The 26,809-nt window shown below is 39.9% G+C and overlaps 1 protein-coding gene across 2 annotated transcripts; it reads left to right on the forward strand.

Annotated features, from left to right (window-relative positions):
* Positions 1 to 3,235: 3,235 nt before the first annotated feature.
* LOC309676198 (tropomodulin-2) lies at positions 3,236 to 26,809 on the forward strand (the record flags this gene model as incomplete). 2 transcript variants are annotated; one of them, XM_082488693.1, is made up of 9 exons in its annotated part: positions 3,236 to 3,361; positions 5,089 to 5,245; positions 17,172 to 17,294; positions 20,164 to 20,250; positions 22,704 to 22,834; positions 23,466 to 23,573; positions 23,839 to 23,982; positions 24,306 to 24,450; positions 26,573 to 26,809. In XM_082488693.1, the coding sequence occupies 9 exons, from the start codon at positions 3,236 to 3,238 to the stop codon at positions 26,605 to 26,607; spliced, it is 1,056 nt and encodes a 351-aa protein (XP_082344819.1). In that variant the 3' UTR covers positions 26,608 to 26,809. The 2 variants fall into 2 exon arrangements, with proteins under 2 accessions (XP_082344819.1, XP_082344820.1); XM_082488694.1 differs by lacking the exon at positions 23,466 to 23,573.

Consider the following 26,809-nt stretch of genomic DNA (forward strand, 5'->3'; position numbering starts at 1 on the left):
AGAAAATCCAGTGGATATAACCTGTAAAGAGTATGGGCATACTCAGAAGAGTCAAACCCCAATAAGAAGCACAGACAGCATATGGCCCTGTTTACATACACAACATTAACAGTATGAAATCCAATTAGGAAGGTGGAGATCGTAATCACTACAGTAGGCAGCAATTTCCAGAGTATGTGAACTCAAGACTTCAGCGTTTCCTTCCCAGACTTAATGATGCTGAATTGTTAGATTTATCTCATTCCTTTGGTTTCCGATAACATGATTGTGGTGAAAGGTCAATAGAGAGCATAAAGCCAGGAGATGAGTGACAGGCATTTCAGCGGAGCTTTCAGTCGCCTCTACAGCAGGGTGCAAGCTCCAGAAAAGCTTTACTACTTACAGGGATTGTGGACAAAGACATTCCTAAAGTAATGTCTTTTGCTTTTGTTCAGCCACTGAAGTGTAGGATTCACTTGTGAAAGGGAAACTATCAATGGAAATTCTGCTGCAAATGTACGCATGCAAGAAAAGCGCTATTTCAAGTTCTTCCATGCACCGCTGATCTAAAAAGGGTTATCCAACATAGTGCTTCATGCCGTAAGAGAAGTTAGACTGATACAACTTTAATATCTGGGTATATATTTCTCTTTGGGACTTGCTGCAGATGGTCCAATATCTTATATTCCCAATAATTAAAAGGAAACAGTTACAATATTGAAAACTGTCCCCTGTTGTCCTGGCCCGTCTCCCCTTTGTGGCTAAGCACTTAGGGAATTCACAAAGAAATCAGAAACGTCTGGTACACACGAATTATACTCTGCTGTAATTACGCATTAGCACCTGGATTCAACTTCGCAAACCTTTTCGCAAAAGCTGTTACATTCGTGGTCTATCAGTAAAACAATTCTTAGTTGTGTTCCCTGCTGGGAATCGTGCAACGCCATACAGTGGAGGGAGAGGTACGGGTACCCGCCATCCTGCACAGCAGCAGTGCTGAACCTCAGCCAGGGAAACTGCCATGTACTCTTACTAGTTACTTTTCCAACAATCTTTAATTACACTTCTGTCTTTTCTACAGATGCGATTAAATTCTAATAAAGTAACCATTTAAACTGTTACATAGAGTTTTAAAAAGCTCTAATCCCCTCAAAGAAAATTTCCAGCCCAGTTAATGACGTCTAGCTGAAATGTTACATTTTTAATGAGTTTATCCAAAGAAACTTAGAGAAGGTGCCTGATGCCTTGTTATAGAAATGTTGTACTGCAGCTGAAAGTTTTTACAGTTTAAACAAATATACATATCACTTTTAAATAAAATGCTTTCATTATTTAACAAGTAATTTTGGTAACAAATTGTATCAATGAAACGCATGTAGAACTAGTATTCTCTTTAAGCACCCAGCACACAAAAATAAGCTCTTTTGGACTTTTTTTTTTTTTTTTTTTTGCCAAAATATCTCTCACACTCATCACATATGATGGAATTTTGATAATACAAGAATTTTTCACAACTGCTGTAACTTTGTGGAACATCAGATGCTGACTAACTTCCTAAAAGAAACTCACAATTTAAAGAACAGTTGAATTCTACTGACACATTTGGAACGGCTTGATGATGTCATGATATGAAACCAGGGACAACAAATAGAGCAGTAATAAGGGAAAAAAATGAGAATTTATAGGGGAGATAATGCTTTTTCCTGGGATAGGATGTTTAAGTGGTTTAAGTCGAGGCTTATCATGCCTTGCAGTAGTCATGGAATTCCAGATTTTTCAGATTTGTGATTCTACACATTATTCTCTTCCTTTTCTTTAGGTTGCTGTTTTCTAGTCTTTTTGATAAATAGAAAAATGAGATACATTTTAATATTTAGTATTTTAATAGTGAAACTTTAAATAAATGCAACAGTTTCATTGGGATTTTGAATAAAAGAAAAATAAAGATCAGGCTTCCAGCTCATATGAAGTGCAACAGAACCTGCATGGATTTTGTTAGCTTATGACAGTAAGGACCTGGCCAAAGGAAATCAGTTTGGGTTGATACATAAGCCAGAGGTAGGTGCCAGTTGGCTGGTTTCCATATCAACCATAACTTCAAAATTTGTGAATGCATAAACTCAGCTGTAAAACTGCACAGCTGGCTGGGTAATTGAGAGAGCTCTGGTGCTGGTGGGTGAAACTGGGCAGACTTGGGAGGGCCTGCAGCACAGCGAAAGTCCTCGGCTAGCGCTGTTTCTGATCATATGTTAATCCTCTTTCACTCCATCCATTTACAGGCAGATTCTGGCTTTAGAATTGGTTCTGGACTGGAAAAAAAGAGCAAGTAAAGACAGAGTCCTTCGTCATATGACAAATTATATGAGAATGCCTACTGCAGCCACGCAAATGACACTTTCTTGTTACTGATCAGTTGGGATCACCTGAAAAGGATCCACGTTCAAGTTTTAAAACTTAAAGAGTTTATGAAATACTAAGTCTGTATTTTTTTCATGACCATGTTTTGAATGCCTGCAGGTGCCTCATGTAGCAGACTAATTTACAGATGATTTTTTGAGCTGTAAGGAGCACATCTTCAATGCAAGAATTATTTTGATGACAAGTGCTATTACTTGTAGCCAAAAATTTTGAAATAAGACTACCAATCAGCATACTTTAAAGCTGCTTAGGTAACCAGAATGTACCAAAAAGCCAGCCAAGACAATGTGGGTAAGCTTTCATCCATCATCAAAGCTGGGATGAAATAGAACACCTCAAGGCATAACATTTTGTTTCTTGTTTGTCAGTGTTGGACTGTTTTCTGTGATTCTACCACTTTCCTCAGACTTTAGCCAAAAGAACAAGCAGATACTGCTGTTTCTAAGCAAATTCAATAAAACAGATTTATCTCTATGGAAAAGAATAAGTTCCCAATGTTTTTTTTAAAATCTGCGTCTCAAAGCTTCTCCTTACTGCTGCACCCATGAGGTTCCCGAGCGTACTATACCCTTCCTTGCTCTTCCTGGGCCACTGCTGCACAGGCAGCCCCAGCACTTCCCATTCCCCCTCCGCTGAGCCAGGACATCTTGCTGCTTTGTTTTCATTAATCAAGTGTAAATGTGACTCTCAGCGTGCAGGCTCTTTAGGACTGTGTCAGCTAAATGGAGATACTCATAATGCTTTATTGTTAACAGTGAGTGAAGCTGCAAGAAGCTCAGTACTCCTGGATGGTTGAAGTCTTGAAGAGCAGCATCAGTCAACCAGTGCAGCAGGAACCATGTCTCTGCCCTTCCGAAAAGAGTTGGAAAAATATAAGAATATCAACGAAGATGAAATACTCAGCAAACTCTCAGAGGATGAACTGAAACAGCTAGAGCATGTTCTCGATGACCTTGATCCTGAGGTTAGTAACGGGGACTGGGTGGATCGTAGTTCAAAAGCTGCTGATTATAAATGCCACATACTGCAGCATTTCATATTTGTATTCTGTTACAGTAGAGGCAGTGCACCCTAAAGGTATGCTTGGGACATTTTGGGTTTATTCCTGCTGTGGTGTGCTACTTGCTTTTGTGCAAGTCGCTGTGCCCTTTCTCTATCCCTTGTCTATTTAGACACAAGCTTGTCTGCAATTTAAATCTTTAATCATGTTTGTACACTGCAGCATGAGAAGCTTTTTATGGCTGCTATTTCTGAACACAGCAATAAACAAACAAACATAATGCGTGTTTGTGAAGATCAGATCTTTTGAACTTTTCAAATCTGTTGACTATGTCATTCAGCACAGATATTTTTAGCTGAAGAGAGTATCTTTAGGCATGATTAAGAAAAATAAGATTCAGCTACACAACTGTCATTTTCTCGAGAGCAAGGATAATTTGGGTATTTGAAGGCACTCTCACAAAGAATTTAAAGATCTCGGGCCTGGGAACCACTCAGTCCTACAATAATGAGGCTACAGTCACAAGTGTGCTGGATGGAAATTCTGACTCTACCTACCCCAAAACCTTCCAAACTGATGTAGGAGTTTGAAAACTGGCAAATAAACCGGCAGATAAAATCCATTCACTCTGGAGACAAAATAAATTTGAAAAGAGCACAATAGATTTATAGCTTCCAGTTTTATATCACAAACTTACTGGAAATTAAGGGTGGGCTTTACTGTTCTCTCACTCTGTGCTGCCACTTCCCTCACTGCTCCCACTTCCACAGTGCATTTTCTGGTATGTTCAAGTATCTGCCATCTCCACAGGAGACACAGAACAGTCACAACAAAAAACCCAACCCTGGTGCATTTGTAGTCAAGCTACATACATGCCGTAAACTTGCAGCACTCTGGGCACGTGTCTGCATGCACAGACAAAATGTCTAGTGACTTGAGCTTACTGGATGTGCCTAGGATTCCCTGGATATTTGCCAGAGATCAGACTCATTGTGCGTGTTCTGGCCAAGGCTGAAGTGTTTCTGCAGTACTCTGGGGCATCTTCAGCACGTTGGCTTTACTGCGCATGCACTGCAAAGTCCATGTACCTGTATTCCTTTCTGCGCTTTTCTGGGCAAAAATGTGGGAGCCTTATGCATCTTCCTATATTATGGGATGCGGATGCAATTGTATGGTCACACAGCTACATGTTTCAAGGGAGGCTTCGTCTGTTTGCTTCCTGCATACTCTAAATAGCTGAAGTCCACATAATTCACCAATTACTTTCTGTGCGTTTCTGAAGTCCAGGAGACATCTGCATTAGAACAAAAGGAATTTTTGAAAGAATGAAAAGAGAGAAACATGAGAAGGAAAAAGAGTAAATGAAGAGAAGAAAACTTATCCTGATCTATTTACCCGGACTGCAAACTCTAGTTATAATATGTGTAAAACAAAAGGCTCTGATCTTGCTCAGTTCTTTGGTTCTGTGATTGTAAATATGGTTAATAAAGATATTAAGAGGTGATGCAAACAAGAAGGCTGGAAGATATCCTGGTTTTAATGGTTTCATTTAAGTAATGTGTGCTATTGCTGTCAACAAAGAGCATTATGTGAAGTGACATGCAAAGAATAGTTTTGTTAAAAAAAAAACCACATTGAAATTGAAATTGGAACACTATCATCCCCTTTACATGGCTCCCTCTCTTTCACAGAACGCCTTGCTTCCAGCAGGATTTCGGCAAAAGGACCAGACCACGAAGCCTGCCACGGGCCCTTTCGACAGAGAACGCCTGCTCTCGTACCTGGAGAAGCAAGCGCTTGAGCACAAAGACAGAGAAGACTTTGTACCATATACAGGGGAAAAGAAAGGTACAGTGTGCCTTCATGTTGGTGTTGCATAATGGAGTGCACAAGCATCCACTGCTGCCTGGCCTTGGTGTGGAATACGCTGGCACAAAAGAATCAGAGGCTGTTCCTGTGCAGGGTGAAGCTCAGGAGCTGCGAGCGCTGTCGTAGCAGATGAAGCAGTGTTTTTACCTGGTCTGCCTTGCTACTCTGGAGTTATTATGGCAGGTTTGAGCAGACCCGTTGGTGGGTGTGGGAACACAGGCACACTGGTCCAGCAAAGGGCTCCACTGGCAGCTCCCAGATCAGTAAATGCCTCTGTTTGCAGTCGGGGATGGACAAGGGTGGCCGCCCTGACTTCACTGGCACTATTCCCACGTGAAGCAAGGGCACTGTACTGGGGGAGGTGTTTAGGAGGAAACGTATCAAATCCCTTCCCAAGTAAGTATTGCCTACAATTGCTGTAAGTAATAGCTCAGGGAATACTCTTATAAGTATTTTTCCATTTGTTTACTAGCACATCTGGCAATGCTATTCATGCAGACAGTTTCTCTGCTTCCCCTTGTCCTATAGCTACAGGAAAAAAAGGGAAAAACAGGAAAACCTAATTCTCATTGTTCAAACATTGGTAGGATAACCTTAGGGCAGGAACAGTCATATTTTTAAGCAAACAATGTTCCTTTAGCACCATTACCTCCTTTTCCTCATTTATATACAGTGAATAAAAATGCCTAGCTCAGGCCACCCCTTCATTCAAGAAGTAACTTGTTATACCTGTGTCTGTTTCTGGCCATCTAATGAATTTACCATTATTTCAGTGGGACTTGCTTAAGGGAAAGCAGATATTTCATGAAAGTCAAGTGCAACATTTTTTACTTTATGTACCATTACCAAAGATATAAAATGTTATTTGCAGGCCAAGAGCTGTTACTATCATCACATTGTGTTCTCATTCTTTGAAACAATGTTTTTAGACAAACGAGCCATTTTTCAGCTAGGTCTGATTGACGTCTTATTTTATCATACAGCATATTCTTCAACCTGCTTTTTCCTCTATTCCACTTGCACTTGCTGCGATTCACAGGGTCAGCTCTGAGCCCACTGAAATGCAGGGACACTGCAGAGATCCTGCTGGTAGCAGGAGTGATCAAGCACGTACTGTACAGAAAGGAAAATGGGTTGTTGTAGTATGGATTTATTACCAATTGTTTCCTTTTTCCAGTCTCGCGTACACCACTGTACTACCACAGTGCAAGTTACTGCTTGCAGATCTCTGCATATTTGTACCAACACCTTCAGTCAGGTCTCACCTTACTGACTTAGGGCTTAGAATTTGCATTCTGCACTCTAGTCGTGTCTGAGATCTCCAAACATGCCTGAAACATAAGTACACAAAATCCAGCAGCGCGTGGAATTGCGTATACCCATAGGGCTGGCACTTGATCTGTACAAAACTAATCCTAGTATTGTCCCTGACAGTGTTATTGTACATCCTGGCCTGTTTATTCTATTTCAGTTTTCTTTTGATGAGGCTAAACCAGTATTATTCCTATGTTTGCTTCCCTTAAAGTGCTTATTAGTGCTGTTTATGAATTCCTGGTGTCTCTAGTGTGGAAATGCCACGGCTTTACAAACACAAATAACCACACACGCCCCTTTTCCTTCAGCACAGAGTGAATTCAGCCATGCCAGCATATAAAGCTATTCTTACTTTGTTTTTTTGATACACTGTGATCATTTGATTCAAAATTACAATTTTAAGAATTAGGAGGTTATGACAGCATTTTAGGCTAAGGGAATCATTCCCTAAATTTCTCTTGTTCCTTGTACAACACCAGTTCCTGACAAAATCTTCAGTATTAGCTTTAGTAGATTAAGTCAAATGAAACAGTCATTTTACAACTATAATCAAAACACAAAGAATTCTACTAAATTTTGTTTTAATTCAAAGGCCAAATGCCATGAAAATGCCCTTTGTTTCTTTGTTAATATTAGAAATAACTGAATTAATCTCAGACCTGTACACCTGATGAGGTCCAGGATCTTGAGGTCTGAGAACTGGATGAACAGCACAGCGTCATTTTTGTGCTGCTTTAAGGCTTTGAGAAAGAATCTGTTTATTTTGAACTTGATCCCATATTGGTACTTTTGTCTCTCTTCTGCCCCTGACTTGGCAGGAGGTGTCCTACAGAAAGACAACCCGAGTTCAAGCACTGGGCTTCACCATCCCCTTTTCTTGTTCTCCATCCCCCTGGCTCTGCACCACAAAGACTTCATGCAGAATCTGACCCTTATAAAACATATGACTGAGATCTCCATCTGCCTACTGGAATCTTCCTATGAATTGTATGATAATTCTGCTAATTGGGTGAATCTGGTGAAACATCATGAATGTCACGTAAAGGCCATGTATGGCTGGCTCTGGATCTTAGAATCCGTGCTTGTAACAACGGCAGTACTTATTTTGACAAACTCAATTGAAGAGAAAATAACAGAGTAACTCTATTAAGATATTAATGACTTGATTTTCATTTATATTAAGATATTTTCCATGCAAGGAAATAAAGCAGTCCTGCAAAGACATTTCCAAGATATGACACTGCATGATAGTTTTAAAGTCACTTAAATTAGAGAATAATTAGTATTCTTCCAAAGCTCAGCAATTAGTTCAGAATAAATAGTTTCCATTTCTAAAATGTGTCATAAAAGAAACTAAAGAAGAATATCTCTTGGGGAAAAGCTTATCCTTCACCTTGTGCATGTTGATGGTCTCTAAGATGTATTTACAGATGGGTAAATATTTATATTTAATTATATAAATATAAAAATATTTATATTATATAGATGCCTGTTAAATGATTTCTTTACGTTATAGCAGCGCTATAATGTAGCCGTACCGTAAACAGTCTCCAATTAATTTTACACTAATTCTTCTAGTTAAAAATTACGTTCTGGGCAGCTCCAAAATGCATCCAGTTGTGTATAATTAGAAATGGGAGGTGTTGATGTCAGTGTACCTTTTGGCACTATTTACCACCTGAGAATATTTGTGTGTTGGTAGGATTAGAATATGTCAAGTGTCATTTAAGCTTTTGTCACTGTTTTGTACTTTGATATTTTTCTGCCACTGGAGAGCACTTATTTTTTCAAATTTAGGAAGTGGGATGCTTCTACCAAATGCTAAGTAACATTTCTACCAGTTCCTATGTTTATCATGCAAAGCTGATACTGACTTGAAAATTCAGTGATGAGCTGAAAAGAAGGTGGCATTTAAAATATCCTCCTTCCAGAATAGTCTGTGATACATCATTGTTGTTTATCTGGTGTCTCTGCCTCTCTTTTTTTGTGTTAATGTATTGCAGAGTTCTTGACCTAAAAGCAATACCAAACAGCTGCCGAAGGACAAAATTCAGTTGTCTGTGTTGGTCTCTATATGCTGAACACAACGATCAGGTTTTGATTGTGCTAGAAAACAAGCCAAAACAAATTCCAGAGCTGATGGGGATATTCAGAGCGGTTAAAACACAGGAAGTGTTAAATATGAGTTCAAGGTGGGGGGCTGGTCGTACAGGGAGTTGTCTTGTTTTTGATTGTAATCGTGGTTTTGAGAGGTTGGAAATGTTTGGCAAAAACAATCAAACGTATGGCATGCATTAGGGTTTTGACCCACTGCCATATTTCAGCTTGTTAATGTACTATGTTAATTGCTGTACAAAAAGAAGGTTTTAAGCCTTTATGGGATAGCTCTCAAATTTCAATGAAACCCCAGGTTTTGCGCTGAACCGGGGCTAGACAAATCCCAGCCCACCAGGCGCACACCCAAACTGGCCACCAAGCAATTTTTTCAGACCGCTTTACCCCACACCCTCCTTAACACAAATCCGGGTGCATCATTTGAATGTTCCCATGGTGAGTGTTTGCTCCCGTTGTGGTATGCAAACGATCTGGTGGGTTTCAGGAACTGCTGTGCAACACAGCTGTTCATCAGCCATCCCCACAAACAGAGGGTTCGTTATTAATGAGCTATGGAGATGCAGGGAGTTAGGGCTGATAACTGTAGCCATAGTGATTGGCAGCTTGTAAGTGTTTGTTTTATGTATTTTTGGATTAGTTCCTACTTAGGGTGGATATTCCAGAAGTCCTTACATAGAACCTGATGGACTACAGAAGTTACTTAGACTGAGCCACTGCATTTAACACACATAGCTAGAACAGCCGGTTACCACACTTAGATCACTGTGCAGCCTTTCCTGTACCATTTTCAAGTTGATGAAATGTCCAGAATTAAAAAGAGAAAGTGGAGAAAGTAAGGGGCAGTGCAGGCACAAAATATTAAAGAGCAATGTCAACAGTGCATGTTTGCTCTTGTGGTCTGTACAGCTGATCTCAGTTAAGATCTGAGCACTACTGGAATACAAACATAAACTATTAACAATAGTTCTGTTTCTGCTTTGTTGCAGTGGTTCTCTTAACTACACGATACTAATGAAACATAATTGAAAAAAGTTCTGTTGTTGTGAAATATCATTAGCTATGATAAGTTGGCCGTGCCATTTTTAATTGCTATAAGGATTGCTGTTTCAACCCTTTACCGCTATCCCTGTTTTCTACAAGGTCTTCCGCTCCTTGCCAAACCATTTGATTTTGGATCCAGTCCAGTTCTCATCACAGTCACAGAAAAACTCCAGTGGATTGGGCTATTATTGCTTGTGGCTGGAAAGGGAAGGGGAACACTTGGTGGGATTAAATGCTTGTATGGAATTAAATGCTAACATTTTTAGCCAACTGATAAAAGGGAAAAGTAAGAAAATAAGGATGATGAAACCAGAGAACTTTTGGGCAAACCCATTTTTAGTTGCTCTGGCAGAGACCGTCTATCTTGCATGTTGTGCTGTGGCAAGCAGAGCATCAATACGCAGCACTAGTAATAACGATAGTAATTTTCAGAAGGTCAAAGTACTAGAGTAGATGCTAATGAGTTCCAATTCCAGTTTCTCTAACAGACTCTATATAAAAAAATTAGAGTTTAGAGGCACAGTGTTCTTGTATTGACAAAGGCAGTCTTTCCACCCCCAATGCTGGAATGGTTTGCTTAAATTTTTGCCACCTTCTTCCTGTTCTTCAAGGCTTAAATTTAGAACCGATGTTTGTCTCTTAAAGCACTGAAAGTGCTGTAGTTGCTGACAGTAAAGCCTTGAGCCAGTGCCTTTCACTGCTTGCTTTTGTAAGACCCTGTTTTAGTTGCTCATGACTTTGCCAAACTCACACAGTTCACACTGAAACTTCCCATGCTGAGAGTCTGCCTCAGGCTGAATTTTTGGAAAGTGTCAGCAAAAAGGACTCAGCTGTTTCCAAGAACAAGATTAGGAGAAAACACATTGTTTTAGCCCTCTAAAGTAAATTTTTCCAGCTGTTTTTTTTTATGAGCTGCAGTGCCTCCATGCTTTGAAGAGGGGACTTGAAATATATGCCCTTTACAATCCCCAGGGAAATACATTTGAATTTGGCATCTTCAAAATATTGTACTTTCTTGTACATCCAGTTTGTTATAGCGTTCTCCAAATATTCTCCCCGCAGTGAGTATTAGTCATGTCCTCAGAGCTCCTGCCTGGATGTGCAGACAGCATGTGTGCCAGCCCAGCAGCGCCCAGAGAGACCCGGCATGGCCAGCTGGAAGGTGTGGGATGCTCTTCCAAACTGCTCCTGAGAGGCCACTGTCACACCAGAACCAGGGCAGGGAGACTCTCTCCTGCTCCCCTCACTTGGGAAGGGCTCTGTAAAGGAGAAAAAAATGTAAACAGCCAGCAGAGAGGTGGAGGGACTGGTTTTTGAGGAGTTGTATGAGTATGTTCTGGGTGAAGGACTAGATGTGGCAGCTCTGGGGAAAGAAGATGTAGTAGAAAAGAGCAGTAGTAAGGAAGAGAGGGCAGAGGGAAAGGAGGTGGGAAGGGTCAGAATTCAAAGATGAGCTGGACTGGGACACACAAGGGATGGGGAAGGCATGGTGGGCAATGAGGAAAGGAACAGAGGAGAAGGATGTGTGAGATGGGGGAAAATAGGCCAGAGAGGAACATAACTAGTGTGGCACCTAGCCTTGCCCAAGTTTCAAGGCTCTTTGATGTCCCTGAGAACCTGAAGCCCAGCAGGACAGCTTGACTCTCCTCCTCTGCTGCCATTCCACATCAGACATAAGAACTTTCTGCTGCTGTTGGGGAAGTGGGTTCACCCAGGTGGTCATGCAGATGACTGCTGTAGGACTACAGGGATCCTAACTATTGTGATAATTCATGTGAGGGTCTGATGAAATTCTGGGCTTCCTTCTGTTTTAAAGATTATAGGTTGGCTTTTGTTTCTTTTATTTGGGAAAGTATACTTTCCAGAAGAATTCTTTACAGGCTGGCAGAATCATAGCACGCTGACCAAAGTCAAAGATGCTGCTGCAATTTGACTTCACTCTTTGTGTATATGCGCAATAGACTTAATAACTTTGGAAAGCTTAACTTTGCAACCTTCCTATTCCATTATTGTAATTTTTCAGGCATAGAATATGTAGACTCTAATCCAAGAGTAACAGTACAGCAGCAATTATGATACTGCATTTTAATGACTACAACTTGGCCTTTTTTCTTCTTCATAATACAAATTTATTCCTGGTAAGAACTAATTTAGCTCCATTTTCATACAACTCTGTAGAGGAGTTTAAGGAAGCTTCAAAAGAAAAGAATAGTGCAAAATGGAAAAAGTGAATCAGGTGCCTGTGATTTATGCAAGGCAGATTTCCAAGATTATTGAGTTTCACTTCTAAGGTCAGTGCAACGTTCTGTAATTGAAAATAAACAGGCACTCACTGTAGTCAGTGATGTATTGAAAGTAAGAATAAGTGTAACCAGATATTTTCTTGAAAGTACAATAATCTGAACTACGGTTTATAGGAAAAGGAAGTACATTACTGTTTTACAATTATGTCAGAAAATGCATTTATATTATAAAATTAAGTAACTATCCTTAATAAAACTGATTTTAAATAAAAGGACATTTTTGCAGCTTGCATAAATAGGCTTATTTCCCATTGCTCTGTGCTTTGTTGAGTTTCTGCTTGTACTCGGTGGGAATAAATACTAAGTATTTATACTAAATAGAAATGGTAGCAATTTATAGTTATTCACAAAAGTCTAATGACATAAGAAGAAAGGCAGAGAGAAGATGTACCAGAAATGATGTTGCAAATGCCGTTAACTATAAATAAAGATGAAATCCTCAAAATGTTTTTTAGATTGGACACACTAGTAAAATCCTACCAACTATGCCATTAAAATCCCCCCCCCCCCTTATATAACACTAAACAAATAAACTTACTTCAGGAAAATAGACTTGAAGTAGTTCCCGTAGTTCCCTGCTCAATTAATATATTTTCCTATAGATATGCATATGTGGTTATGTAGTTAACTATTATTGTATAAGGAGATGAAGTTAAGGATACATTTAATTTCCTTGCTTTACTTTGACATTGCTTTAATGGGAGCATTTGCATAATGCAGGAAATCAGAGCTTGCTGAAACCAAGTGGCAAAATTATGTCTATGGTTTTATGGCTGTACCCAGTGTATTTCTTTTTTTCATAGAATTTGTTTTCCTTTTGTCTCACTCTGCATTTCTATAACTCTCCGTAGGCCTTTTTACTGAATCCTTATTCTCTCTGGTTTTCAATGGATTTTTTCCCTGAGCCTCTTTTGAGTAAAACATGAACCATCTCATATTTCAATTTGAATAGAAGTTTTGCAGTGTGGGAAAAGGAATAGGTTTGCTGTTAGACTGAGCCAGGACAAATCTCTGCTCACTGCACTCACAGTCAGAAAGTCCCTGGGTTATAATAAGCCGCCTCAGTTGTCACCCAGGTCACCCCAGGCACTTATCTCAGTTTGACACAAAGAAGGGGAGAATTGCATTGATTTAAGCTTAAAATTTCATCTTGAAAAAAAAAGCACAAAACGATTTGGGTTTCTATGCATGTGTAAAAATAAAGTGATATTTTAATGCTTACTTTTTTTTTTTTTACCAGAATTGAATTTTTCTTTGCAGTTAAACACAAGAATATATTATTTTTGTACATAAATGTGGTTATCTTAGTGTTGTTGACACTGATGTAGCTCAAGTATGACATGTATAAACATAACTTTTGTCACTGTTTTTTTTCATTGGTAGAAAGATAAGCTATTACTATTAAGACTTAGCACAGAACATGAGTATATTCTGGAGGCAAAATGTAACACAGCCGACATTAATTATGCCACATGCAATGTTATAATAAAGTACCTTCTAAAGTACAGTGTGAATATGAAGAGCACCAAGAGCAGCAGTCGTTCTTCATAAATCTCAATTTAAAATAATAAAATGTCACTATTCTTTCAAGGCTTCTTCCAAATAATACATTTTAAATTTAAGCTGGACCATTGAAACAACCAGGCCACAATCCATATTTTATTTTGTCCGTGAATTCCATGATGGCACAGTATAATGAATTGACAATGTATGGATGTGAGACTAGGAGGAACCTCCTGGATCTTTAAACTCTATCCTTAAAATAATGAAGGAAAACTGGTTGACAGCCATCTGTAAACACAGACACACAGTTTTGCTGTTGGTGGACAGGTAATGAATTCCTAATAACGTGCTAAATGCATAAGCTCTTCTAACCTCTATCTGCTATGCCACAGCATCCCTTCATAGTGGGATAATGCAAAAGAACGTTCTTATCTTGATAGCCAAAGAAAGAATATTTTTAAAATGCCACTGAACGCCAGCAAGGCCCACATATATTAAAGATATATATTGCCATCTTTGACATGACCTTGCCCCTTGAAATATTTCATATAACCAGTAATAGATTTTTTTTCTAAAACATTTGCCAAGAATGCTTTAAATGAAACTATCATTGGGAGTCATATACACATTTTAAAAGATTTGGGCTGCCATCCAAGAATTACATGTGCCTGAAAAAAATGCTTAAAAATTGTACTCCTATATATGTGAACTGCATGGAAAAAGTATGAGCCTGTACTGGTTTCCATTACCCCTGGCTTTCTTCAGTGTGGCCTACCCACACCCAAAGTCCATAGAGGAGGACCAACTGTAATACATACTGTGTCCAGTTTTCACAAGACTTGAGGTCCTGTGTGCCCTTACAATGTCATGTGTGAAAGTATAGATGTCTGTCAGTATTTGTTAACAGTCTGGCTGGGGTGTGCATCTGTGAAGAATCTCTTACTGCCTGACGGAGATGTTTCATGTGAGCTATGGCTCTGTGAAGTATAGCTGTTAGGGAATAATATTATCAGTCAGGATAAAGATAAGTGGGATTCCCTCAAGATCTTAAATGACCTACAGATTACTTGAAACTCATGTGAAATCACCACTGATCTGAAAGGAAAATATTTCACAGACAGTACTCCTCACTATTGATTCTTTACTCAGATATTCTGATTAATTTTGGTCTTCTAGCTTCCAACATAGAATCACAGAACCATAGAATGATTTGGGTCTGAAGGGACTTTAAAGATCATCTAGTTCCAACCCCCCTGCCATGGACAGGGACACCTTCCATTAGACCAGGTTGCTCAAAGCCCCATCCAGCCTGGCCTTGAACACCTCCAGGGATGGGGCAGCCACAGCTTCTCTGGGCAACCTCACAGTAAAGAACTTCTTCCTACTATCTAATCTAAATCTCCCCTCTTTCAGTTTAAAACCATTACCCCTCATCCTGTTGCTACATTCCCTGATAACGAGTCCCTTCCCATCTGTCCTGTAGGCCCCTTTAGGTACTGGAAGAGACTATAAGGTCACCCCCGGAGCTTTCTCTTCTCCAGGCTGAGCAACCCCAACTGTCTCAGCCAGTCTTTGTAGGAGAGGTGCTCCAGCCCTCTGATCATCTTCGTGGCCCTCTTCTGGCCATGTCATGGCCATATAGTTATGAAGTTTTTTCCTTATGTTATCCTTACCAGTCAAACTGGCATCAAGTTAAATCTTGGTCAGTGGTGTCTGGAAGCTGCCATCCAACACTTCAGTTTAGGTGGTAGTACAGAGAGAGTCTGAAATCTTAGCACCTGTGCTGTTATGAAATCTAGAGAACATGACTAATAGATCTTCACACAGTATTTCTCACCCCAGATTTTCACTTGACTTTTGTTTGATGTTGCTGGAATGACTGTCTCAGATTCATATCACCCAGTGCAATGTGAAAGTAAAAATGACTCTTACCTTTGGCCCACAGAGGCTTTTATCTTCTAGAAGCCTCTTCTTAAAAAAATACTTACTTAAAATATTGCATGAAAAATTAATCATAATATGATACTACTTTATCTTTTTTCATAACCTTACACCCAGTTTTGTACTCAGAAATTATACAGCCTTAGTACAAATATCTCTAGGGTAGATAATTCAAATTCTGTGTCAGTAAACTTTGCCAGAGTTTCAGAAATGTCCCTTAAAATTTTTTTCTGAGCTTATTCAGTGACTTCAGTCATGGAAGCTGACAGCATAGAAATTCCTGTAGGCAAACTTGTATGAAAGGGATAAATTAACTGGGCATTATCTACATGAAAGTAATACTTTGGATCATAATGGGGAAAAATTAAGCCACAAAAGGATGACAGTGTTGTAAAAGCAGAAAAAAGCATCTGTAATTCAACACGAAATATCAGAACTGCATTTATTAATGGTAACCAAATAATATCACTAATATGGTTAAAATTAAACTATTTTAGAGACATTTCAGAAAGCCACAGGATATGCTTCGAGCATTACATCTAGAGTGTACAAAGCTGCACAAAAAGACAATTCAAAGTTGACAAGGTGGCCAAAGCCACCTGCATCCAAAGGTTATCACAGCTTCATTACAGTGGGATTAACTAAAGCCTGCTTGAGATGTAGTGGTTAGGGACAAGGTGAGGGGAACTATTCCGCAGTTGACAGTAGAACACGGGAATTCAAAGAAGTATCGGAGCAATGACATTGTCCGTTGCATGTGGCATCACCTAATGTATTACTGACTGTATAGGTTTGGTACAGAAAGTGCTGAGTGGGAGAAAAGCCCCAGTGGCACTGGTGACCGAACTGCAGCCCTAGCTCTGATTTAAAGGGTCTCGCGTCAAGTATTTGCAGTTATATCATCACACTACTGAGGTTAACTATAACAGCAGGCTACAGGAGTAGTGGGACTTTTTGTGTTGTTTCTGGATTTATCCTACAGTTTTCTCATTTCAGCAAAAGGGCCAATGATGTCAGTCTTGGGGAATATCGCATGGAAACACACACCTGCTGACCCCAATGTAACAGCAGGATACAAGGAGAGACAAACAGATCAAGAGTCTTTCTTGGGGAACATGTGGTTCAGTTCAGTTCAGACTTTTCAGGCCTGCACAGATGATCAGAATGAGGCCCTTTATGTAAATGATCATCAGGAGACACAGAGAGGAAATACTCACGGAGAGACTGGGAATTAAACTGAGTTAATGGAAGAGAACAGGTTTGCTAAACTTTCAGTCTCTTGTATGGAATTTGGTAAACTGAAAGGTTCTTGCAGTAGGATGGCTTTAACTGTTTCTGGTGCCTCATTTAAATATAAGGATGATATTTCTGCAAGTTTTTTGCATCGACCTGATTCTGCCTATTGAAGGCCATAGGAACTTCAGAAAAATCCCAGCTGTGACTGCTCCTAGGGAATTGTTTTAGGAAATTTGCTTCGATATTAGCAATCAGAGCAGAAATCTGCACCTTTTATTTTTAGACTCTTATTAAGATCCTGGCATTGAGGATAGCATCGAGTAAGAAAGGAAAACATGCCCTTGATGTATTTCCAAGCAGTTCCATTGTCACAGTCTTACACCCGCACTGCCAGGAGACAGATGAGTTATTCCAATAATTTATTACTCACTCTGGCTTTTTTCTTCTCTTAGGAAAGATATTTATCCCTAAAGAAAAGCCCATAGAAACCCATACAGAAGAGAAAGTGACCCTGGATCCGGAACTAGAAGAAGCCCTGGCCAGCGCTTCAGATACTGAGCTCTACGACCTTGCAGGTTAGATAATATATATGTATGATCCTCCTACATACTCATCCAGTTCTTCTCTGCCTGGACCTGCCACTAGGAGTGTCTCACAATCATCTCCCAAGCACCTGCTGTTTCACTATACAGACAGGTGGCCAGCCTGGGGGCCACACATTGCCCGTGAGGACTTCAAGTGTGACTCGATAGCTGCTGCATTTTAGATGTCTCTCATCTACTTCTAATTGATGTGGCAGGCAAGGGGAGAAGATGAACCAGTTAACATGCTTTGGGGAAGGGAAAGATCAAGATGGTAGGACTACAGGCTGGGCTGTTTACATTGTAGTGGGGACCATTGATCTTACTGCATCCACATTGTTTGTAGCATGCTATGGCTACCTTCTCTCAACTCTGACATCCCATGTGGTGGGATGAACATGTCAGAGGATGCAATGGATGAAGATCCTGCATCCATGAGGAAATTTGGAATCTAACCCCTTGAATCAGAAAATTGGTTGCCAGTTGAACAGACCTGTCTAACTTCACCACTTTTAATTAATTTCCTTTAATCCAAAGTATAACCTCATGTTTTAGAGTGTGTGCAAAGGAAATAATTTTGAAATGTATCCACTTGCATAAATAACATTTGATCCTACAGTATAAAAAAGGCCAATCTATAGTTCTTGAGGCGCCTGTAATTTTCAAGCAGTTCACATTGTGGGTATATCATATGTTTATGCTAGTAAAAGATTAACATCTGAATTTGGGAAGAAGCAAACTAGCCAGGGCTGATGAGATTAATGTCAATGGGTCATCCTAAGACCTGTTATGGTTTGAGAGACCCATAACAATTTGTTGTCATTTAGACAATCATTCTATCACCCGATGACCCCTCCCCACCTGGGAAAGGGAAATCGGGAAAAACAAGAAAACCCGAGAGCTGAAGTATAAACAGATTTAATAAAATAAAATTAGATAATTAACATTAACAGCACTAAAGAACTGATATTGATCCCGACACCAATACGGAATATGCAAAGATTATACTCGGCCAATTATATCAGTAGGAAGCTGTGCACTCCCAGCAGCGGACAGCAAATGTCGGACACTGCGAGTGCTACGGCTTCAGGAGGAAGGGAAGGCCTCAGGGCTCCGGCACCAGGGCACGAAGTTCTCAGGATGGCAGCCATCAAGGGAGAGAGCGACTTCGCAGCAAACTTTCTAATTTATAATGAGTGTGACGTTGATGGTATGAAATAATCCTGTTGGCCAGCTTGGGTCTCGCTCCTCCTCATCCCTGCACCTGGCTAGCTCAAAAACACTGAGACCTTGAGACCCACACACCATAGCTGGCTGTAAAGTAAATATTTTCACAAATTCAGACACTGGAGTCTTCTGAAAGTGCAGTTTTCCCAAGCATTAGAAGAGAAATTAGTCCTGTGTCTCTCAAACCAGGACAGACCCCACACAATCTAGTGTTGAGACCTCACTGTGGAACCATTGACATCTCCTGCCTTTTCCACCCACTTCAGAGTCGATCCTACCCTTTCCTGGGCTTTCTGAGGTCCATGGTCTATATTTTTAGGCCACTAGTCTATATAAAAATTTTGGTGGGAGAATTTAAACTCTATTGACAATTTTTTGTTTTTCATTTGGAAAATCCAAATGGAATATTTCACCATATTAGATTAATCTGAATCTGGGTTAGATCAAAATAAAATTCAAAACTCTTGTACCTACTATATTGTACTTCTAGAGGACATGATCTTGCCATTATCTTCTGTAAATCCTGGCTACACCACACATTTCTGGATGCATTAGTCTTGGCTCTGAGCGAAATGTGGTGTATTACAGGATTATAATGCAGCTGGCACTTCATAGGAAGTCTGAAGTTCAGGGAAGGAAGTTCCAAGTTCTGCTCATCTCTGATCAGTATCCAGCCATTCATGACAGAATTTGTAGGTATCAAAGAAAAACAGCAAGTAGCACACCTACTGCCGAGAGTTCTGAAAATAATCTGTAACAGCAACTTAAGAGTCATGTGCTTACAGAACAGAGTATTTTCCATATGAAAAACCTGGTGATAAAAGTAAAAATCTACATTAAGTTAATAACTTCTAATTCCTGCATGATTCTATAGAATAAAGTCCAATTAGATAATTTATGGAAGAAGCAAACACAGAACAATTTATTCTTTGACACTATGGAAGTTCATGTGAAGAAAAGATGACTCTGCAGCTTCTTTTACGGAGTTTTGATTTATTTTGTCATTTCTCTCATAATAGTTTATATCTTCACTATTTGAAGCCCTGGAATATATTATTTTTTTCCACAAGCACGTTAGCATCAATATGCTTCTATAAGAAACCCCAGTGTGAATGCCAATTTATTAAGTTAACCACATGTACAGTCAAATTCTTCTTGGATATGCCAAACAATGCAACAAGGAGCAATAGGTGGTTCAGGTTGTATATAATAGAAAAAGATTAATTAGGAGTGTAGCACTGAAACAAGTTACCCAAAGAGATTGTGGTATTTCCATCCCTGAATGCTTTCAGGATCCAGCTAGACAAAGCCATGGCTGACCTGGTTAATACTGGCAACACTCCTGCTTGAGCGAGAGGCTAGACGAGATGACACACAGTGGTTCTTTCCAGCTGGCATTTCTGTGATATGCATACTACACTGCTTCATTTGTTCAAAAACTGACACTAAAATGTCTGTATCTCCAGTATTTAGACCCCTAAAGACTCCCTACAACCAAGCATGACTCAGAGTTAGCATTTTATAAAGGTTTTTTTTTGTTTGGGGAAGTAAACTAGAACTTGTAGCAGGTATTTTTCTGCAATCTTTGTTCCTGCCATTAACATTGTATCCTGTTCCTGGTATTTCTGCATTTTAGCTGTTCTTGGAGTGCACAACATGGTGAACAACCCAAAATTTGACGAAGGAGGAGCCCGCAGTAAAGATGGAAAAGGAAGCGTGAGAAGTAAGCAAGCAGATTTCTCTTGTGGGCTATATGTCATCTTTAGGGACTTGCACACCTACAGGTTGAGTGAATTGGTTTGACTTAGTGTAATGTAACTTGGCCTTACCTTGACTGATCTAATTAATCATGAGGGGAAGCTCTTTAAAGTAAATATAATCTTAATATTCATTATCTATAATGACAACAGTACTATGCGAATAAATCATTCCTAAGGAACTTTGTTTTCCTAGAGAGCAATAACTGGCTCTGCAGAGATGCTTGACAGGATGGGAGTAATTGAGAAGCCAAGACATATATATTTTCACTCCAATTTAGGGAACAGACAGAAAACATAGCAAGCTGCAGCTAAGGGGTGGCCAGGGCGCAGGCCAGGCCATCTCACCCTGAGTCCCTACAGTTCCGCAACTGAAGAATGACTTGTAACCACAGGGCTGGAGCATGGCAGAATCCCTGGCAGAGTCACATCTCTGACCAGAGTCCCATCAAGCTGCCTTCATAGGGAGGCAGAGACCGCATGGATGTGCAGATGTTCCTGAGAGCTGCCAAGCTTCGATCCAGAGCTCATCACCTCCAAGCTCTGGGATATCAAATGTGCTAAACTTTGCTTTTTAAGACAAAATTGTGGAATGCTCTTTTCTAGGGAATCAGTACTCAAAAAATGTTTTCTTCTTGTAAGGCCATAAGAACAGCAGCTATCTTTGCCAAGGACTTTAATTTCCATCCTTCTTTACTAAAGGGGAGGTGGGAAAGTAGGCAGGACACCATGTCACTTCATTTTTCTCAGGATTAAGGCTGCTCTGCAAGCCTCCCCGGTGGGGCCCTGTGCAAGCTGCCATCTATCTCGTAACAGGCAACTGCATGCATTACTAATCCACATAGATTTCAGAATATTTTTGTTGTACTAAGTCAAAATGTCAGCTATGTGAGTCAGCTAAACTATGCTCCAATCACAGACTTAAGAACCAGAAAATGACTGTCACATCACTTTATTCTTTGGTCCAAAAGCAATACCTTTCCTTAGCCAAGTGAAATACTTCAGTAAAAGAGGGAAACATCTCAAAAGTTGCCTATCAGTGTGGCAAAACAGCACCATTATTAAAGAAACATGATAAAACTCATGGGAAGCAACAAGAAGTAGAAAGCGAAAAATACTGCTAACTCTAGACTGAGTATACTGCGATGTTGAACCTGAGGACAGGGTGCAAGTCTCTCCCCCGTCCCAGCTTGGCAGGGTGTTGCCACAAGTGCAAAAAATGCTTTGCTGGTTTTTGTTTACTTTCCATCCTTGCCTCCAAGGTAGAGCAAATTCTCTATAAGCATTTTACCAGTAGTTTTCAATTTCCTACTCCCTAGGAAGGCTGGATTATTACTAGCTGTTATTACTTTGAGGTCTCTCAAGAAATTAATAAACAAATAGAAAGTTCACAGTAAAAGGCAGCAGAGTGAAAATCAGCTCAAGGTTTGTGTAAGACTTCGTCTCTACTAAGAGTACGAGTTCTAAAAAAATACTTGGTTTTCTTTTGGCCCATGATATGGCATGAACTTTACCCATTGCACTGAACAGCAACGTGTAGTATGTTGAGACTCAAGCAAAAGTCTTCAAAATCACTCACTGTCTACAACATAAAATAAAAGGGTTTAAACATACTTGTGGTCAGTAACATATTCCTTTCTTGCCTCTAGTGGCTTCAGTGGTCAGGGTTTATAAATTAATCTCCACAGCGACATGCGTGGGAATTAGAAGTACTAATTGTGATTTTTATGCATCTCTAAGAACATTGATAGGTACTAGCTTCCAGCATTAAAAATTGTATCTCTTTGGAGCATGAACACTCAAAGACTTCATAAATCTTGGTGCTGGCAGACGGACTTGCTTTTCATGCTTTGATAGTTTTATTACTTAGGAAGTGCAGATGTTGCAATTTTACAAGAGCTAATTGAATTTATAGTAAGGCTGATAGCATCAGCAGGGAGAAGGAAACAGAGGGGCCTCCTGGTCATGTTCCTTCGTGTTAGCACAGTCTATTCATAGGTGCAGGGACATTTTCTCACTAATGTAACGGGCAAGTTTTGAGCACACCTTCCTTTACAGGTGTCAGGCAAAGAACAAAGCAGCCCTTGCAGTATATTACATCCTACACAATAGTCTTTAAAGCTGCTTTGGCTCAAATTAATTGTGCCGGTACTTTTGTACATAAAAGGAGGAATTTGCCCCTGACAATACTGCCCAGCCGCTGTGACCGCAGCCTCCAGTGACATGCTTCTGGGTGCACAGAAGGTGCAAAGGGCATGGCAGGGATAAAGGGGCTAATGCTCCCATTTCCAGGTTTTGTGGCTCATATAAACCCTTTCTTGAATGCTACAGTACAAACCTAAATGAAAATTGAAAAGTCAGACTGTTAGTGATGATGCCTGTTCCTCACATCAACATTTCATGAGATCTTGTGTTGCAGATGTGGTGAAAGGTGAAAAGGTCAAACCCATCTTTGAGGAGCCACCTAATCCGACCAACGTGGAAGCAAGTTTACAAAGGATAAAAGCAAATGATCCTAGTCTGACAGAAATTAATCTCAACAACATAAAGGTAGATGCTGTGGTTTCATTTATGTCATCATAGGACGGTTTGTTCAAATATTTCCAAAGCCCTTGCCTTTTATCTTCAAATTTTGTCTCTCTTTACTGTTCAGAAGAGGCAGGACACACAGGAAAGGGGTGTGGAGGGAACTGTTGTAGAGGTTTCAAGGTCATCAATGCCTGATATTGAATTAGATGCCAATTAAAAGCCCAAGGGGTGACCCCCTCTGGCTGCCTTCCCTTAGCAGCCTGTAAAGCAAGATATCTCATGGGCACTATATAATCACCACCGGCCAAATTCAATTAGCCCACAACTGCAAATGGAGGAGGAGCGGGCACACAGAGACTGAGCAACCAGCAGCAAAATCAGAAAGCGGCTCAGAGATCGGTCACACATTTGCCTTGGCCTGACCCAATTAAAGGCAATGCTGACATCACATCCTAGCACAGGCCTCCATGGGTCTCTGAAGGCCACTATGAGCAGAGAACGTGTTGTCCCTTCCGAGATACTCTTAAAAGCATTGGGGATGTTTAAATTGCATAGACTGTGGCTGCTAATCAATCGGTTTGATAATAATTAAAATCAGCGTCTAGTGAGGTGACTGGCTTTCCTAATTATGGGGTTTATCTTCTTAATACAGAATATTCCTATTCCAACACTGAAAGAATTTGCAAAAGCTTTGGAAAGCAACACACATGTGAAGACATTCAGCCTTGCAGCTACTCGAAGCAATGACCCTGTAGCTATTGTAAGTTTAAACACTGTTTGGAACAAACCCACAGCAATTTTTAAGTAGGTCTGAGTCTGCTTTAGGATGCATTCTTCATTTTCCCTTGCAGAATTTCCCTGTTACTATGCAAAGAAGTGTCATCTCTTCTGATCTACCTCTATGTTCTTCTAAGCCTATTTGTGTTTTATTTCTTTGTAGGTACTAAGCCATGTTTTGCATATTCTCTGTTATTCCCTGAAACTCTCAAGACATTATCACATATTCCCTCTTTCCGACCCCTCAGGCATTTGCAGATATGTTGAAAGTGAACAAAACACTGAAGAGTCTGAATGTAGAATCCAACTTCATCACCGGCACGGGTATTTTGGCACTGATTGATGCACTGAAACAGAATGAATCCCTGACAGAGATTAAAATTGACAACCAGGTAAAGAGAGCCTTGAGTGAGTCCACTTTTATCTCCTTTCTATATGGATTACCAGAGGGTTCTCCTAGAGGGCTCTGGCAAAGTCAACGTAGCCTCTGTGGCTCAGTCATTCGGCAGCTCATGTCCCATGCCCGTGCAACCAAACAGTGGAAATCTAAATAAAACTGGTCAAAGTCAAATATAAAACCCAGAACAAAATCTCCAGGGACAGGATTCTCTTTGTAGTTTGCAGCACAGCACTGAAATACAACCACTTATTTCTCTCTCATATGAAAACCAATATTTTCATTTCTTTTGGGGATATTTCACCACATCACCAACAGAGGCAGCAGCTGGGGACAGCTGTAGAGATGGAGATTGCCAAGATGCTGGAGGAAAACTCCAAGATTCTCAAGTTTGGATACCAGTTCACAAAGCAAGGTCCAAGAACCAGGGTAGCAGCAGCTATCACTAAAAACAACGATCTGGGTAAGATGCTACTACATCACTCATCATTTGTTCATGCGAGCCAAGCCCTGACGTTCCTAGGCACATCTCTTCCTGTCTGTACAAGATATTGAATTTTAACTCTACAACTTTCCATCTGCTGTATGTGAGGGGTGATGCATAGCTCCACAGACTCCAGAATAGACAACAGCAAAGATCTTCTTGTGATTAGAAGCCACTATTCTTCTCCTTCTCCCGCTCCTTTTTGGAAGGGGAGTTACTTCACCCTTTTCCATGGAGTACCCTGGATTTCCAGCTGCCCTGTCAGCTGTTCTGGCCAGTAAACAGAGAGCCAAACCCATCCCGTTTGTTCAGTCCCCACTTCTTTGCCCTGCCCATGACAGACCAAGCCTACCCAACCAAGGGAACAAAAAAGACTTTCCTGCCCGTGTGACCTCGTACAGGCAAAGACAATAAAGCTTTGCAAGTTTTACCTGAGGGTGACATGCTTTGCCCTGTGTGCTCAACACACAGAATAAGAAGGAGATGACTAGGCAGGAGTAGTTTTCAGTAAGAAAGGAAAAAAATACTAACTGTGTTCTTAATCAATTCTACTTCAAAGTGGGGTGTCAAACCATGATGTCTTTGCTGGCTTCAGCTTGGGTTTCTCTGTGTGAGAACTAAGATAAAAGTTGAGCTAGAACCTATTTGTTTCACACATACTTCTATTTTTTTTCAGTTTTAATTTTTAGCAGTACCTAAGCATTCCAATGGTATACTATTGGTCCAGAAACTATTAGTGTCCCAGAATGGTATTTGAAACATCTCACCAACAAAGAGAGAAAGACCTTTTTTTCTACTATTTAACCAGTTGCCATTAGACATATGTCCTGTACCTAATCTTCATTTTCCTGCTTTTGTATTGTATGGTTTTGTTCAAGATTTAGTAGGACAGAATACCTTAAAGAATTCAATAAAATAAAATAAATGAAGCAACAAAACACTGAAAGCAGTCACAAAGGACTGATGTTACACTGTAAGCTTCGGAATAATGCAGTCTGCCAAGAAAGTACTATGAAATAAACCTCCTGATAGTAAAGTAATGCAATGTTTGTAGTAATATATTGTTGTTATTGACTTCCTGTAGTGAAAAGTGTTCATTCATCCAGTTTTACTGCTTTTGTTCTGTCCTTCAGCAGTTCAATATCAGACACAGGACACGACAGTTTGATGTAACACCAAATTTTGTATCACACGAACAGGAGAACCTCACTAATCTTACTTGGCCAAGTCAGAGAACATTCAATACATTTTTATTAGGGTATGGAGTAGCAAATGGTGCCCAACTAGACCTGCTCTATACCAGCTGTAATGTATCCTAAGTGCTGTAAAAATTTACATGGGGCTGCTTGTCAAAATAATCCTGCCCATAACACAAAGCCCATCACTGTCTGCTTTGCTAAATGGCAACTTCAACCTACTTGGTTTCTAGTGAGAATCCAGAGTTAATTAACTTACTATCAGATGGCTGATGCAATCAGAGCATGTGAAGTTTAAACAGATAATTTAAGGTCTAATATGATGTTTTCCTTGTTGCCAATACTCATTGATATCAGCACTGAAGAGTACTTCAAATTATTTTCTAAAAAGGATATGATTATTTCTTACCTATATAGAATACACTTGTGCAATTACAAAAGTTATTAAGTTTTGATGCCTAATGCTTAAACAATCCAGATCACTGCCATGCAGACTTGAATAGACCAGTATCAACTTAGCTGGAACTCAGTGTCTTTTAAAAGGACAATAAAACCTGTAACAAAAACCTAAATGGAGCCATTGGGAGGAAGAACTGGAAATGGTGATTTCTTCATCATCTAAAACCTTTAAGTCGGAATCTGATTTTTACAGAAAATGTATTGATATGAACTCTTGGTGAAATTCCACAGGCTGTGATACAGAAAAGTGCAGTTTAGATACAATTGTTTTGTTTAGCATTAAGGTCTGTTAATTATGGCATTTATGGACATAACCCTGCTGAGTATTTCTTAAGAGCTTTTTCCTTCCTATTCATGTTACTAGGAAGGGAGTGTGTCAGTGAGAAAAGTCCTTAGGCATTCAGGAAAGCAATAACAACAGCTTTTTTCTTGTTTTATTGGTCTAGTTCGTAAAAAGCGGGTGGAAGGAGAGCGGCAGTAGCCATGCTATAGAGGATGCAAGGCAAGATTGGAGGCCACCAACAACTGCAGTCTCGGAGTGCTCACTGGTCAGAAGGGAAAGCACTGGAAAACCATTACAATGGGAGTTGCTCATTTCTGTTAATGTCTCCTTTTAAATTTGAAAACAGTCTGTTCTTTTTTTTAACTTTCATGGTTAATTTAATTTTTATGAGAAAGATTCA

Source organism: Vanellus vanellus, assembly GCF_965231255.1.
Source record: "Vanellus vanellus genome assembly, chromosome: 11".
NCBI lineage: Eukaryota > Metazoa > Chordata > Aves > Charadriiformes > Charadriidae > Vanellus > Vanellus vanellus.